The sequence below is a fragment of the Silurus meridionalis genome, chromosome 2, assembly GCF_014805685.1.
Source record: "Silurus meridionalis isolate SWU-2019-XX chromosome 2, ASM1480568v1, whole genome shotgun sequence".
Taxonomy (NCBI): Eukaryota; Metazoa; Chordata; class Actinopteri; order Siluriformes; family Siluridae; genus Silurus; species Silurus meridionalis.
In genome coordinates, this window is record NC_060885.1 from 7,064,765 (window position 1) to 7,082,437 (window position 17,673).

Consider the following 17,673-nt stretch of genomic DNA (forward strand, 5'->3'; position numbering starts at 1 on the left):
CTATGCTAGTTTCCTTGGGTAATGTTAGCTAACTGCAAGCTGATATATCGTCTGTTCACTGGCTAACTAATATTACTTAGCACATTGTTAGGCAAATAACAATAACCTTTAACTGACTGTTAGCTAGCTGATATCTGTCCCACTTGCTGGAGGCAATTTCTTCTAATCGTATATATACCACATATTAGCTACACTTTATGGACAAAAGTATTAGGAGTCTGACTTTCCAGCTATGTATGCTTCTTCCCCAAACTGGTACCACACAGTTAGAGGCACACAATTGTGTAAGACATTTTGGATGCAGTATCAATACATTTTCCCTTCACTTGAACTAGGAGACCCAAACCTGTTCCAGCATGACAATACCCCTGTGCACAAAGCAAACTCCAGGACCATATGGTTTACATGGGTTGGAGAAAAACTTGACTTTGGGATGAACTAAAATGTGGCCTCCTCAGTACCTGACTTTACTAACACTTTTGTGGCTGAATGAACACAAATCTCCACAAGCACACTCCAAAATCTAGTGGAACATCTTCCCAGAAGAGTGGAGGTTACTTTAACAGCGAATAGGGACTCATTTGCACATAGTGTATATAATTATCCGTTTGTTCATAAACATTACATGTAAAATACAATTATGTGATTACAGCATGCAAGACTCTACATTTTTTATTTATTTATTTTTTATTTTTTTTAAGTTAAACCGATGTAAAATTGTTTATTTGGTTTAGGCAATATCTGGTATAACGTTTTTATGTTTTTTTGTAGAAGCATTCAAAATATCAATACTCACAGACTGCTTTTACGCTGCAGCAGGGCGTTTTTTTATTCCACCTCAAGCTTCTTTGAAGAAAAGCTCATTAAAAGCATCCAATCAGAAGTAACCAGTCGGATGCGTTAATGTTTCCCGTTTTCTCAGTGAGGGTTAATTTCATTACTTTGTATGCAAATTTAGAAAATTTATTATTTTTTTAATATATTTTTTGGATGAGTTAGCAGGCTGCTATTATCATAGTTAATAGTGACGAGTTTGCAGTTTTAAGTATCCAATTAATTACCATTCAACTGGTATTGGTCCTCTTCTATCTTTTTTTTTTTTATATATATCCAAGATGCTTTCTAGGTATCTTTGAGAGGTGCATTTATGTTAATTTGTGTTATATTGTAATTTGCCAATTTTGATTTTTTGAAATGACAAAATCCAAACATGGTCAAGGTCACAACAAGGTCAAAATTACTAAATAGTGTTTCTTCCATAGCATTTTTCCTGTTTGATTTAAAGGTGCTTGAGGCATGCAGCAGTCATAGTAGTAATCCCCTCACCCACCCCCCCAAAAATATAATCAGCTAGTTCGTACTCTAGCTGAATTTTGGACAAATAAACAGCTTTTACACTGAATGAATTTACACAAAAGGTGACTGCCTGCATCAAGTGTGTTATTCGAGTTTTGTAGGTGTATTTCCACTGTATTGTGTAGCACTGAATAAAATCTTAGGGCAGTAAACATTCTGCTTTTAAATGTTTTAATTAAAGAACTTCTGTGTCCAATTTGTGTCGCTTTGTAATTAACTAGTAAAAGATTTTGTAACAATTTCGTTTTGATCCACAAGCCTCTATCTCGTCCGTGTTAAGAACAGCCGAGTGGTCGCACCGGCCTTCACAAATGGCCGTCTCACTCTGTTCTCATGCCAAACCTAACAAAGGCAGGGTGTGTGCTGTTGCCAGAACGAAGGCTTTGGTGTTTTATCAGTGTAATTAATGAATTACATCTGGTGCTGTCAGTATGCAATCTGCTCAGACGAGATTGTTTTAGCCTCTGCGGAATAACGGCCAATCAGCTGCTTTAATTGGTACATTCTCTCTGTCACTGCTTCTCTCCGCCTTGATTAGAGGTGGGAGTCCTCCCAGCATCCTCTGCCACAGCTAGCAGAGTCTGATTGAAATCTCAGACTGTGTGTCTGCGTGCGACAGAATAACAGCGAGATTAAACATTTGATTTCATCGTCTTACAGGGATGAGTACACACATACACACACACACAGCATTGCTGTTTCTCGTCTAGTGGTTCATGTCACTGTGTGAAAATCATAAGAATTTGTCCAAATTTAACAACGAATTACAGTTGTAATACAGATGGCATTTATTGTTTTTTTCTTACATAGTCGCTTGTTTTCCATAGAGTGACGCATTAAATGGGTGTGGTCTCTTTTAGGATGACTCTTCCCCATCCACTGAGCAAAAGGAGTTAATTGTTCGATTTGAATGAACTACATTACAACCCCTGATTATGCAAATATGTGGTATTATAGATTCAGAACCCCAACTAGGGGAAAATCATTGGGTAGAATGGTGTTCATTGTTCCAGTACATTTCCACTCGTAGATTCGATGCCATGGTGCGGTAAAAGCTTTTTCGATGAGTTTCTGCCAGATTGTTTTGTCTGTAAGCCTGGATGTTTGTGTAGCACATTTTGCATCTAATCTAATGGTGTTTATTTTTTTCTGTAGTTAGATGAAGTAACTTATAGCGTTTTAACTGCTCACTGCTTCATTTAATTCTAAACTATACTTTGCTAAATATTGTAGCGCATGTGAATATAAAGTGTCTTTGTACCTGCAGCTGACATTATAATAGACCCTTTAATCAGCCTGCAATTTCACGCTCTTCTGATTGATTTTATTTTCATTCTCCTGCTAATGGGCTCCAATGTGGGCAGTGTGGAGCCGAAGTTATACGTGCGCAAGGTAAATAAATACTGCTGCGGATCCAAAACTTCCATCCCAATGTATAAGGCAACACAAAATCACCCGCATGTCTGTGAAGATGTGACTAAGAGCAGCTGATAACCACACGCTGATCTGGACTGATGGAGATACTTCAAGTAGTCCAATTTAAAATCCTGTCCGTATAAGGTTTAAGGGGTTTGATTTAATATTATTTTTACAGTTTCTTTAAATTCGACATCGGATATTTATTGAATTATTTACGTGATCTATTAGAGCTTTTTATTTACTCCCCAAACTCATCATACTGTGTTGAAATTGAGAGCTGGAACAGAAAATCAGTAATTTCCCACCTCTTAATCGGGTTCATCATTTACACTTGTTGTCAAATCCATTTCTGGTTCTTCAGATTGAGTCATTGCATGCAAATCAGCTTTTAATTTGTTACGATCCGTGTCCTGTCATTTGTCATTTTCAATTACTCTGTGCAACCGGGATGGTTGTGTAATCAAAAATGAAGATTGAGATGGTTTTTTTTTGTTTTGTTTTTTTACCTATGGTCATCCACTTCAGCAGTCACACCACATGCGTTATAGTGCAACGTAAATGGATGTGTATTGCAGAGACAGATGTATTTACACTTGTCTTCCCGCTGGCTGAAAAACTTCTCCGTCCTGAATACTGATCAGATCTCAATCTGTTTGAAATGCATCCTGGGTGCAGTCCAACCTGCATTTATATGCAGATAATCCCTATGCAGCTATAATCCTGATACTAAAGGTGATAAATAGGATCATTATTTGTGATGAATAGTAGATATAAAAACTTAAGACTGTTTGAAATAACCTACAGCGCAACAGATTGTAATCATGCTTTAAAACTCAAGATGATTCCTCTGCTGTTTTCAAATACCAGCAGTGTTGTTGATTTTTTTTTTTAAATCCTGAGCCCCAGCGTTGCAGCTATTACTCATTTACTGCTCCGTCGCACCAGCTCATGCAAGGCTTCATGAATATGACAAGCTGAATCAGGTGTGTGACATTAAGAAAAGCAGTGAACTGTTCAGGGCCGTGGCCTTTCAGCAGGCCGGGTAATACAGTGTTCCACTTATCGTTCCTTGCTGCACAAAATCCATTTCCAATCCACAAGTCTTTTGAATCCAATCCACAAGTAGTTCTCCTCCAAACAGTACATAGTTTTTTCCCACCGTAAATTGAGAGTTAATGAAAATCTCAGTGGGGAAAATTTCTAAATATGATTTAGTTTTTTAAGCTCATATAATCCAGAAAGTTCATCCAAGCCCTAAACAGATTAGCCAGTAAATGGAAATTACTTTGATAAGCTTCTTGGACGAGACTTGGATCGATGGCTTAATAAGAGATTGATCGTGCGTGAGGACGAAAGTCCAGCAGCAGTGCGCCTGTGCTTCTCGCTGTGTATGTATGAGCCAGCAGTTCCTGTAGAACTAACCACAGGAATGACATAAATATCTCTTATCTCTTCGGAGTTTCATAATCACACTTAAAAGATAAGCAGGTCAATGCAGATAGACAATTTAACCCTGCATTATTGTTCTAAATTCCCTGAGCAGGCATTTGTTGTGACCTATTGCTTCCGCTCCTATTTCACAACCAGATTTTATGGATGGATACAATTTTACATATCCCAGTACAAAAGAACAGAAAATTCAGCCCTTTTAAATTCTCATTTCTGAGTTTTTTTTAAACACCATCTACAGTACTGCAAATCAAATCACAGGTTTATATTCTATTCCATTCTATTCTATATATTTTTTATATATATATATATATATATATATATATATATATATATATATATATATATATATATATATATATATATATATATACTGCTTATTTTATTGTATGTATTATATTATTTTATATTATTTTATTTTATATATTGTCATATATTATATTTTATATTTTATATAATATATTGTCATTGTTATATTATATTATATTATATAAATATGACAATATTAGATATACTGCTTATTTTATTTTATGTATTATATTATTTTATATTATTTAATTGTATATATTGTCATAATATTTATATATATATATATATATATATATATATTATATATATATATATATATATATATTATCTAATATAAATATATCATAAATTGCTAATTTTGTCACGTGACTCACACTCTCACACTCTACACTCTCACCAACATCCTAAAACTGCCAAAGCTTCTATACCTCTTAAATTATGTGCAGTTCAGGTAGGCACAAGAATAACACCAAACATTAGCTTTTATTCCACTTGAGAAGTGAAAATACATCCTGAAGTGCAAAGTATTTTATTAAATTATATTTCTTATGGTGCTGCCATGGCTTGTTTCTTCTTTAGCAAAAAATACTGATATCAAATAACTCTTATAGATATTTTACAGCTTAATATATTTACTTTATATCATAAAAATACGCAGGAGCTAAAATTCGAATGTAGCACCTGCAAATCTAGTGAAACATGCTCATCTTTCAACTGTTCGACAATTTTTGTTTTTTTAAATGTGCGAAATAGGCTCTTAATGCTGCTGGAAATATTTCAGGACTGCGTGCTGTCTATAGAAAGCTGTGTTATTGTTGACAGAATGAGTTTATAGCTGCTATAACTTAAGTGATAAGAGGAAAGAAACTGTTTCCAAGACATTAAATGTAACTATAAACAGATGTGAATGTGAGCATAAATGTGAACGAGACAACTGATGCATCATTATGCACCGAGCATCCTGTAAATAATAGCGTCCATAAAACCTTTGAAATAAGGCTTACACTCATCTGATTTATCGCTATCATAGATGACAAGACGCTGTGCTTTAATTTTCCTATTATATGCTTGTAAGAAAAGGCATTGTTTTTATGTTCTGACTCGGTTATTTCTATCGCTGAAATATCCATATTAAGTCTGTAAGTGACGTCAATTTAAAGTTTCCGCTCTAAGCTGCACGTTAGATTAAACATTACTTAACCATGAATCTTAAAGAAATATACCCATAATGTGTTTCAACACTAATCACCAGGTTAGTGTACTAAGTATACAATATATGGACAAAAGCATTGTGACATCTGACTTTGCCAGCCAGGTTATGGTTATTGGAGTTGATAACACAATTGTATAGGATGTCTTTGGATGTGGTCGCATTACATATTTTCCTCGCTTGAACTTGGAGACCAAAACCTGTTCCAGCATGACAATACACCTCTACACAAAACCAGCTCCATGAAGATATGCTTTACATGGATTGTAGTGGAAGATCTCCTGCTACAGAGCTCTGACCTCAACCCTATTGAACACCTTTCGGATTAATTAGAACGTTGACTGCACCGTCTCACCTCGCCTACATCTCCACAAGCACCCTCTAAGATCTAGTGCATCATCCTCCCAGGAGGGTAAAGTTAATTGTGAAATGGGATGTTAAAAAAGCACATAGGATCAGGTGTCCACAAACTTTTGTTCAACTTTTGTTTTTCTTTCACACAAACCAACACTGCTTTTTCCCTTATTTTGCATTTGCATTAAATCACAAAAGTAGGGCTTGAAGTGTTTTGGAATGTGTGTACATGTGTGTGTGTGTGTGTGTGTGTGTGTGTGTGCGTATATCCCTCATTTCCTTCATTCAGCCTCACCTTTTTGTTTTGTTTTTGGCTCGACAGTCTTCTCCTTGACTTCCTCCCTGACTTGTATAGAGCCTACTTTAATATAGACATTTTTATTTCTTTTTTTTTGCGTTCTATCATGTTTTTACATCCGTAGGCATAATAGATTAGCTTGTTGTGACGCTAACTCAATTATTCCTGAAGCAGGTCTTCTACTAGGGTCATCATTAGTACCCCCCACCCCACCCAAAACACCTTCTCTCCTTGTTCCTTATTGCTCTGTCTATCACTAGCAACCTCAATATCTTGTATTTTCTGTCTCTCTGTGTACTGTGGCGTCTCGCTCAGGAGCAATTGAGTTGTTTGTTGTTGTTGTTGTTGTTATTGTTGTACTCCACACCGAAGGAGAAGAAGCTCATCTCTCGGTTTTTCATTTTTCCTTTCATCCGGAGTCTTTTCTTTCTCCTTCCAACACCTCATCCTTTTTTTCGCTGTCTCTCATGCATTTCTTCTGAAGTGTGTGCATGCGTGTTATGAAGTTTGGTGATGGGTTCTTGCGTGCGCTCGCACTCTACCGGCTTCCGGTTCACTGTAGTGACGTGCAATGTAAGGAAACATTGTCAGATATTCATGCTAAACAAGCATGCCCTTGTCTTTCAGACGGAGCAGTTTGTGCACTCCCTGAAGGACGAGTTGGTGAAGAATGCTCTCTTTGCGCTACACGCAGCACGGCCCGACTACATGAACCAAAGCCAGGTTTCTACCCAGCCCAAAACACACTTGACCCAAAACGTGGGCCCGGACACGACCCCGAATCAAAACCAGAGCCGCGAGCCGAGCGTCGTCGTCTGCAACAACGTGTCTGGCTCTCAGACGCCACCTAAAAATGAAGCTCGCCAGCCTCTTAAACACCAAGACCTTCCCCACCACAAGGAGTACGATGAAGAGGAATGGGCAAGTATCCACTCACCTCTCTTTCTCGCTTTTCTTTTTTCCTCTCTCACTGATCTACTTTGTGCCCCCGTGAAGGCCTTTTCTTTGTAGGAATAAGGGCAGAGTGTGTATAAGGTTTTGAGTTGAACGTTTCAGGATAAAAAGAGAAAACGTCTGTATGAGTTTTGAGTTCACCATAAAAAAAAACTAAACAAAAAAAAGTACCAGAGGTTTTTATCTTCAAGGAAGCAGGAGATCGGGAGAGGAAGCAAGCCTTGAGCTAAATTCTCACTCGCAGGAACGACCATGAAAATTATTTATTACAATCTTTAAACACTGAAACTTTCTATAAGGTATCCAGGAGTCTAAAGGACTCTTTATATGCATCATGCTCCAAATGTGCATTAGAGGGTATTGTTTGTTTTAATTGAACTCGTGTGTTTGTGTGTGTATGTGTATGTGTGTGTGTGTGTGTGTGTGTGTGCGTGGACGTGGGGGTTGCAGGAGGATTGGTAGCTCAGTCTAAATCCATCCCACCACCATGAAGCCTCCACTGCAGGGCCCTTGAGCAAGGCCCTTAACTTTCACCTGATCAGATGTATTAATGAGATAATTCTAAGAACGTTTGCCAAATGAAGAAAATGTACATGTGTGTGTGTCACGTAGTTTTTTGAAATGTTGTATTTTGCACAAATGTCTTGTACGATAAAAGCAACCTGTCAGTTTGGACAGTGGAGAAATTTGCAGAAAATTACACAGATACTAATAAAAGGAGGTGTGTGTGTTTGTGTGTGTGTGATTTTGGGCTCCATCAGTGTCATAGCTGTGGCTAACAGCAGGAGATTAGCAGCAAAGCTAAAACAACAATCTCTAATCAGTGATGAAATGATTCTTTTCAGTGCTCAGCAGAGGAGAAAAAAACGAGGCAAAGAAAGAAAACGGTCTCCTAATAAGCGAGGAAAATACGACGAAGGCACATAGTTTGTTGTACTCTGCGCATTGGGAAGCCTAATTACTCTTGCAGTGCAAGGGCGAGAGAGAGACGAGCGACTGCAGAAACCACAACGCATATGTGAACGCACAGCTAGAATGAAGCCAGAACTTCTGAGAACATGCGAGGTGTGAAGTGTAGAACGCCGGAGGAACAAAGGGCTAATGAGTTAAATAAAGGTATAGCGGCTCACACACATTTAGCTTATTGCCGTAGCATTTTTTCACTTTGACACGTTTGAAACGTAACCAATACGCCGCATGTACACGCTCGCATTAGCCCTAAATGACAAATAAATTATAAGTGTGTGTAGGCTGTGTGTAGGGGAGGGGATGTGTTTGAACCCTGATCCTATAGGGGAATTCTGTGAGGGAAAAATTGTATTATGTATATTTAAAATAAGTATTTTGCTGATGTAGTGATTAATGTTGTTAATTTTAGCGTTGGCTGTGATGTGTTTACTTAACAGGAGATACTCTTCCTTGATTAGTGCTTAAGCTATAGGGCAAATATATATACAGTGAGGGGAAAAACTATTTGTTTTCATGCTGATTTTCTACGTTTGCCCATTGACAAAGAAATAATTACAAATGGTCCCCGAGTTATGATGATTCGACTTTTTTTTTTAATTTTCAGATCTTACGAAGGTAATAGCGATACGACAAAATTGTACAAATATGAAAAATTTCACACAACAGACACGGTCAGCAGCATACGATGAGCGTATCTCTCACCCTGTGAGATGCCCCGCTCTCACTAGCGGTCGACGGAGTAAAGTTGTCTCAGTGTATATTATTTTCAAACTGTTTCAAACAGCAATTTTAGTGATAAAAGTGTGTCTTGTATGCCTCCTGCTTGTAGTGAAAAAAGAAGAGAAAAGCCATATGAAAATTATATATCAGCATGAAGCAGGGAAGACCGTCACAGTCATGGTACCATCTCCGACTTACGATATTTTTGACTTACGATGGGGACGTCGTAACGAATCTCCATCGTAAGTAGAGGATTACCTGTAAGCTATAATTTTAATGGTAGGTTTATTTGAACAGTGAGAAAAATACAAAAAACAAAAAGCCCATTAAGGTCCTGGAGTGGCCCAGCCAGGCTCCACACCTAATCTCATAGAAAATCTGTGAAGGCAGCTGAAGGTTCGGGTTGCCAAACGTTAGCCCTGAAACCTTTATGATTTGAGGAGGATCTGCAAAGAGGAGTGGGACAAAATTCCTCCTGAGATGTTTGCAAACCTGGTGGCGAACTAGTCAAGTACTAAGTCATGTTTTGCGAATGGGTCAAATACTTATTTCATTTGATAAAATGCAAAAAAGATTTTTTGAAATGTGTTTTTCCGGATTTTATTTCGCTGTTATTTAGCCTCTCGCTGTTCAAATAAACCTACCATTAAAATTATAAACTGATTATTTCTTTGTTTGTGGGCAATCGTACAAAATCAGCAGGGAATCAAATTATATTTTCTCTTATGTAGCAATAATTGATCACCTGTCCTCCTCCTGCAACCTTCCGACCTGTAAACTAGTGAGTGTCATTGATGAACAATCCGTTCATTTTCACGTGACTCAAAAGAACGAGTCGTCTCAGAGAGTGATTCGTTAATTTTCGACTGGACGCGCATGAGCAAAGCATCACGAAATCTCCCTAGGTTGTGTACAGGAAACAGAATTAAATAGTTCATATCTCAACTCTTCTAGTCCGAGTCGTCATACTTTTATCACGTGACTCACATACACGCTATGCAGTGCATTACACAGGAAACACAATTGAGTAGTTCATCTTATGAGTCATCTGGTCCGAGTCGTATTTTTTCCACGTGACTCCCATGTCCGCTATGCAGGTGTTTAAAGGAACAAAATGAACTAAATCTTCATTTTGAGCCGATCTTTTCATCACTACTGTAAACACCAGAAGAACAACAGATGGTAGACATTTATAATCGTGTGAAGATACAAAAAACATGATTGAAGAAAGTGAAAAGGTAAATGATGAATGGTTCATTTGTTTATCGTAAAAATATATATATTTTCTTTGGTTTAATGAAAAATGAATATGCATGATTGTGTCGAAAAAATTTCCTGTGTGATGGAATTTCAGTTTTTTAAGATTTTACATTAGATACAGAGCTTCTCGAAATGACAATTGCAATAAAGCTTTTGAAAGTTTGCTAAGGTCTGGCCTTTTAATTTCATTTTAAAAGGTGGATTTTCACGACAATACCTTACATTTTCATCCAGTTAGGACAGGTTGCGGACTTTTGTGCGAAACATAGCGCTCGATGCATTGTGTTCACACACACATAAAAATACACATGTACATTTACAGCATTTGGCAGACGCCCTTACAATTATCTCATTTATACATCTGAGCAGGTGAGGGTTTAGGGCCTTGCTCAAGGGCCCTTCGGTGGCAGCTTTAAGCTTTATGGTTCTTCAGGTTAAGAAGAAAACATGCCCGGATTCTTAGAAGAACCACACAGGCAACAAATTTCCAATCTCCAGCTATCCTAAAGCCTCTGATTTATCCTCTTGATTGAGAGGACTGGAAAGAACCTGATGCAGTCATCTGCTTTTGGAGCCCATAAACCGCAAAGTTTGATGTGTCATGCATTCTGAGGTGCTTTTGATATGTGCAGAGCTTATTTGGACTCCTGTAAATCCAATCAGCTTGAGCCAGTCTGCATCTTCTCCTCTTTTCTCTTATTTCACTCTGCAATAGATGTTTCTACATCCAGAACTGTGGCTCATTGGATGTTCTTACCCAGATGGATGGATGGATGGATGGATGGATGGATGGATAACTGTATATGAGAAATATCATTGTATAGTACAGGGTAAACATCAACCTACAGTGTAGCATCAACCAGAAGTGCAATTGTGTTAATTGACAAGTGCATACAAATATGCAAACATATGTACAGCATAAGTGAATAAATGTACAGCAAATAAATAAAGTCCCTGTGCAGTGTAAAAATGTGTGGGAGCTGGTAAACAATTACACTAACAATAAATGTAAACATCTATCTATCTATCTATCTATCTATCTATCTATCTATCTATCTATCTGAACATGTATCTGAACATGTATGAAAAGGTTTATTAGTGCAATATGTGTGTAAAGCACAATATGTGTAGAGAATGTGGGATATAAAAATGTACAATATGTACAACTGTACAAATTTCGAGACTGCTAACTGGTGCTATTCTGACCAGCTGTTCATCATGAACAGAAAGTTAAAACGGAGAAAATGTGAAATTTAGCGTGAAACCGGGCAACAGAGACGTTTGACAAGCTGCAACGAGCCATTCGAGGTTTTCTTTAGCAGTGCGTGCGCTTCAAGAGATCATGAAGACCTTCAACGAGCTCAACCCCCGAAAATGTCGAAACCATTCGGCAACTTGCGATCCAGCTCGAGGTTTCGACAATGTTGCTGAGATCTAGCACGAATAGCCGAAGGTGCTTGACACGCTTTGAAAAGAAGACTGAAAAAAAAAAATACTCAGAAGTAACAGGAACGCTGGGGGCGCTGTATTGCTGTGCAAGCGGGCTATTTTGAAGGTGATGGTGTGGAAACGTAGATAAATAAAATGCTTTCTTGTAATCAGAGCTCTGGAAACGTTTTGATATCACCTCTTACTGTATATAGATCTGAGGATAATCTAGGATATATGATGAATTATATACAGGAGAATTAAATAGAACCAGAGGAGATCTGCAGTTTCTGGAATTGTCCATTTCACTGAGATTATATGTTGTCCCCTTTTTGTGTCCCATTTTTTTTCATCGTTATTTCCAGGAACACTATAATGTGTAATGCTGATGTCTGGAATCATGCGGCTCTGACTCTTTCTCTGGCTTCTCTAGGACAGGGTGTGGGCAAACGTGGCCAAGGAATTGAACAGTGTCATTGCCATGGTGGATAAGCTACAGGAGCAGGACAACAACAACCAGGAGTCTGCTCCTGACCAGGCGCTGGCTGACGTCATTACCTCCCACAATCCTGGTACGGCACAAAATATTCCCTCTTTATTTTTCTACCCGTCTTATCAGCGATTTCAGCCAAGACACCATGACACTTTATCTAGCTATGAGACAGACAGTGTTTCCTTGTTATTGACAGTTTCTGCATGCATTAAGCATCTTTGCATCTATGCAGAGCACAAAACTAGAAGGAAGGACAAGTGTCTAAGTGTAGCACATGACCGTAAAAACACACAACATGGTAAGCATGCGATGGTGCAGATGTTACGTCTGACCTGTCCCGAGCTCACACTGATGTCTTCCATCCCTTTTAATTACTAATACATTCCTTCTCTCTTCTCCACCCCACTGGATCTTCTTCCTCATCCACTCTAGGTCTTAGTTCTTATTTTACTGAGAGGTTTGTGAGGCAGCTGGGAATCTGAGATGTATTTTTTTTTTTCTTCAAGAGGATCTGCAGTAGCACTGAGACACGGCCATTTACAGAAATGAAGCCGTGTCCACTTTAATGCAGAGCCACTCTTACACTTTTCTCTTCATGATCATATGTTCTTTCACTCTTCTCTCTAACATCTTTCAGCCTTTTTTTTTATCTTTTTCTGTATTTATCTCTCTATCTCTCTATACATATCTCATGATCTTCATTTTTGTTTTTCTTGTTCAGTTTTATCTGTATTCGATTTCTGTCTGTGTATATTTCATACTCTCTCTCTCTCTCTCTCTCTCTCTCTCTCTCTCTCTCTCTCTCTCTCTCTCTCATTTTCTTGGTCTGTCTCTCGTTGTCTAACTATCTTGATTTCACTCTTGCCTCTCTGTTTCCCTTTGTCTCACTTTCTTTCATCACTCTCTTTATCTCTCTCTCACACGCATCCACATGATCTCTGTTTTTCTTTTTTGTGGTTCTCATTCAGCTTCATCTGTTTCAATTTCTGTCTGTCTGTATCTATCTTTTCTTCTCTGTCATTCTTTATTGCTTCCTGTGTCTCTTTTCCTTCTTTTTCTCTGTCTCCTCTGTTCTACTCTCTCTCTCTCTCTCTCTCTCTCTCTCTCTCTCTCTGTCTCTATCTATCTCATTATCTCTGTTTCTCTTTCTCTCCCTTTTTTTGTTTTATCCTTTTCTCTCTATCTATCTATCATAAATGATCTCTATCTTCACCTCTCTCACTCTCTGTACAGATCGTCCAGCAGTCATACACACTTTTACACATCAACTGTAAAAAGTTTCCACTTCATCTTCGAAACCTGCGTGGGAAAATAACAAAGAAAAGAAAACGAGGTCTTTATTTAAGACGTGTGGCAGGAAATCTGACTAGTGTTAGAAACAGTCTCCAGCTTTAGAAGCAGGAGGTCAGTAGAAGGTCCAACATTCCCCACTGCCATGCGGTATTTGATCCACACACATCCTGTCAGGCAGGGAGATAAGACAGCAGGTTTATTAGCGTCTGCGTGGGGGGTGAGATGGAGCTGAGACACTCTAGTAATGGCTCTGATGACATTAGCTGTCAACGGGGGAGAAATGTAATTGAGGGTAGTGAAAAGCGAGAGCTTGAACTCCAGCGATGAGGTGCGATTAGAGAGGTGTTCATCAGGAGTGAGTAAACACCGCCTCCTTCTTTGCTGTTAGACAATGCTGCCATCCAGTGGTCACCTGCGGAAAGACACACAGGCTCAAAATTTACTTCATTTTGCCAAATGTTTTTGCAATCACCAATGATAGTCTGTATTTTGTATTAGTTATTTGATTTTGTTTCTAAAATATACTGTATTAGACAACTAAATGCTTTCAACTTGTGCAGCTGAGAATAACCTAAATATCTATGAAGTTACTCAAGAACTATAAAGATGGACTGTAAACAGTCTGCTGCAATGGCTTAGGACTGCAATTTACATGAAAGGTTCTGCATTTAAGTGCCCATCACTATGAGCACGCCTCAACAATGATGGAACTGTAATGAATAGACATTCGGTGCCACCCAAATGAGGATTGGTTTCTTTTCGACTCTGGTTTCCCTTGAGGATATCTCTGTACTGCCCCAATCAGCTTTCAATCAATCCTCACCAGATGCCCAGTCCCTGCTGCAGAAAAAAAAACCCACAACATCATGCATCATGTGTCATGGTTTTGGGCAGATGATGAACACTGCCTGGTTTCTTCTGGACATAACGTTTAGAGGACAAACAATTCAATCTTTGTCTTATCAGTCCAAAGAATCTGTTCCACACAGACTGAGATTCCTCTAGGTGCCTGATGGCGGAGGGCTTGTATGGGTTTTGCATTGAGTAGAGGCTTCCAACTAGCCACTTTGCCATAAACTCCAGGGCTGCAATGATGGCTGTTCTTCTGGAACTTTGTCCCATATCCAAGAAAGATCTCTGGAGCTCAGTCTCACTTATTAAGGCCCTTCTCCTCCCATCGATTGCACAGTTTGACCAGGTATCCAGCTCTTGGAAGAGTCCTGGTTATGCCACACTAGAGCCGTTGTGCTCTTGGAAGTCTTCAGTGCAGCAGAAATTGTTTGTAGCCTTCACCAGATCTGTGTCTTGCTACAGTCTCTGAGCTCTGCAGGCAGTTCCTTCGACCTCATGGCTTGGTTTTTGCTCTGATATGGATTGAGAGTTGTGTGTGCCTTTGCAAATCATGTCCAATCAATAAACTTTTCAACAGGTAGATTCCAGTTGAGGTGTAGGAACATCTCAGGGGCGATCAAGAAAGATGGGAGGCAAAGGGTCTGAATATTTATGTGCATGTGATATTTCAGTTTTTTTAATTAAAAACAATTTACAGACATTTCAGGAATTTTGTATTTACTTTGTCATTATGGGGTATTGAGTTTACTTTTTGAATGCACTGTATATTCACATGCTATAACCTCTTTATCTCTGTAAAGCTGCTTTGGGACAATGTCGATTGTACAAAGCGCTATGCAAATAACACTGAACCCGATTAAAATAACAGTCATTTTGCTGAAGTCTAATTATTGCCTGTGTATTGTTATAGTCACTGCAGTCAGTAATTATTTTTTCTGCTTTTGGATTTAGCGAAAAACATTAATTGTGCTATTCATGTTCAAGAAGCTCTTATGAACTTAGAAATAAAAAAAATGTTTATTCAGCTGACTGTCCAACAGCAGCCCCTCAAACTGCACATGCGGTTGGTAACAAAAACACCACCACTGGATATAATAACAGCAAACACAAACATTTTTTCAACCTTAACATCACAGTTTGCACTTTTTTTCCACACCACCAGCGCAATAACACCCCAAGACTCACCACAGCCCCAGGAGACAAACCGTTTTACGGAAGCTTAGTTTCCTCCATGAAGGCAACAAAGTGATGAACTTCCTCACCATCAGCAAGCGCAGAAAATAGTTTAACGCATACTGAAGAAAGCAGTGAGCCAGATTTCCAAAAACAAAACGAAAAAACGACATAAAACGGCAACCATCCTGTGTAAACATAATATTTCACCAGGAGATCTGTTTTGTTTATTCCCACAGAACAATATAGCCGTCATCACGCATTATAAATCCAGGAACTGCTTTCAGTGTAAAAACCAAAAACGTAGCCCTCATAATAATATACAGATTTTTTTCGGGCAAATATTTGACATAAATGAAAATTAGGCATGTCAAGTAAATTTTATTGTAACCTTTACAAATGGCAACACTTTAAACTGTGAACGAATTAACAATAGTATTTAATTGTGATTATCATATTTGTGATTTTTAAAGAGGAATTGCATATAAAAATGTGTGTGTGTGTGTGTGTGTGTGTGTGTGTGTGTGTGTGTGTGTGTGTGTGTGTGTGTGTGTGTGTGTATTAGCTGCCGACTGGAGGGAGCAGCTCAGCCCCTTGGTGGTGGCGCTGAAGGACTGTGTAAGCGATGTGGCAGACAGAGCGAGCAAGTCAATGAGCTTTGTTCTTCTCCAGGAGGCGGCGTGCAGCACCCCATCAGGTCTGCAGCTCCAACAGAGACGTGACACTGTATTTAGCCAAGCGGTGAGCGCCACCTACTGACCTCCTACGCACACATTCACCTGTAACAATGACAAGATTAATTGAGATAAGCCACACTTTCCAATGATACTGCAGTCCCATTATTAACTAAAACGTATCATTCATGCTCTTTTGCATCAATGACATTTGGCAGACACCCTTATCTAGAGCAGCTTACAATTATCTCACTTAAGTCAGGATTGATGGCTTGAGGGCCCAGCACTGGCAGCTTTGAACTCACAACTTTTTCCCACTGAGCTGCCACTTCCCCAGTCTCCAATAACATTTTTTAATACATATTTGCCTACAGACTACAGTTGAAGTGTATTGACCACATTTTCCAATGCAGCTGGACACTGACAGAAAACACAACCGATTCATGTTTATGTAGCTAATTGTTGTTGGCAGGTTTTAAATGGATTCGCTATGTAGCTCAGGTACTTGTTTTGCAGATGGAAATTCTCTTCCCCAAGCAATTAGATTTTATGATAATATGCCAGGCACATTATTTTAGATGTACTTTTAAGTGAATATGGAAAAGACTGTGTTTTAACTGGCATTGCAGCGTCCTACATGTTGTTCTCCATGTCAACTTTTATGTTTAAAATGGAAGAAAAAGGCCAGAAATGGATTGGAAAAACACCATAAGCAGCACTGACTTCATTAGATTTTAAACTATATAGGCAAAACCCCGAACTTTTTCAGCTATATGTGGTTCTTTCCCAAACTGATCCAACAAACTTGGAGGCACACAAAAATGTTGTTTTTGGATGCAGTAGCGTTGCACCTGCGCACAAAGCCAGCTCTATGAAGATATGGCTTACATGGGTTGGATTCGAAGATCTTAAATGGCCTGCTATTGAGCTCGGACCTCAACCTTATGTAACAATTTTGGCATTAAATGTATTGCTGTTTGCACCCGAGGTGTCCTCACTTACATCAGTACCAGGAATTGACTAAAGTCCTTCTGGCTGATAGAACTCAAATCTTCACAACCACAAATCTAGTGGAAGGTCTTCCCAGAAGTGTGGTGGTTATTATCAAAACAAATGGGGAGAAAATGTGGAACAGGATGTTCATAAAGCACATACGAAACTCATGATCCTGGTCTCTGAGAAAAAGATCAATTGTGAAATCACACACACACACACACACACACACACACACACACACAAATAAAGCACAAACAAATCCTCCATGTAACCTTGCCTTACATACCTACAATGTTTAGGATCTTTTTCAGGCACAGTTTTATAACTGCCTTTTCATCAAATGTGCAATAGTTTTTCCTGCATTTCTGCACTTCTGCTGATTAGCATGTTAGTGCTGAACACTTTTCTCAATTGAGTGCCCGTGCTCAGTTTTTATTGACAAAACACTATACACGATGTACTATGT

The 17,673-nt window shown here is 38.7% G+C and overlaps 1 protein-coding gene across 10 annotated transcripts in view; it reads left to right on the forward strand.

Moving 5' to 3' along the window:
* Window positions 1-17,673, forward strand: part of inpp4b (inositol polyphosphate-4-phosphatase type II B) — a 235,419-nt gene that overhangs the window by 196,026 nt on the left and 21,720 nt on the right. For all 10 annotated transcript variants that reach the window (XM_046835884.1, XM_046835892.1, XM_046835901.1 and 7 more), the window contains 3 exons: window positions 7,023-7,316; window positions 12,160-12,298; window positions 16,103-16,278. In XM_046835884.1, coding sequence (XP_046691840.1) covers window positions 7,023-7,316; window positions 12,160-12,298; window positions 16,103-16,278 — 609 coding nt within the window. The remainder of the gene's footprint in view (window positions 1-7,022; window positions 7,317-12,159; window positions 12,299-16,102; window positions 16,279-17,673) is intronic.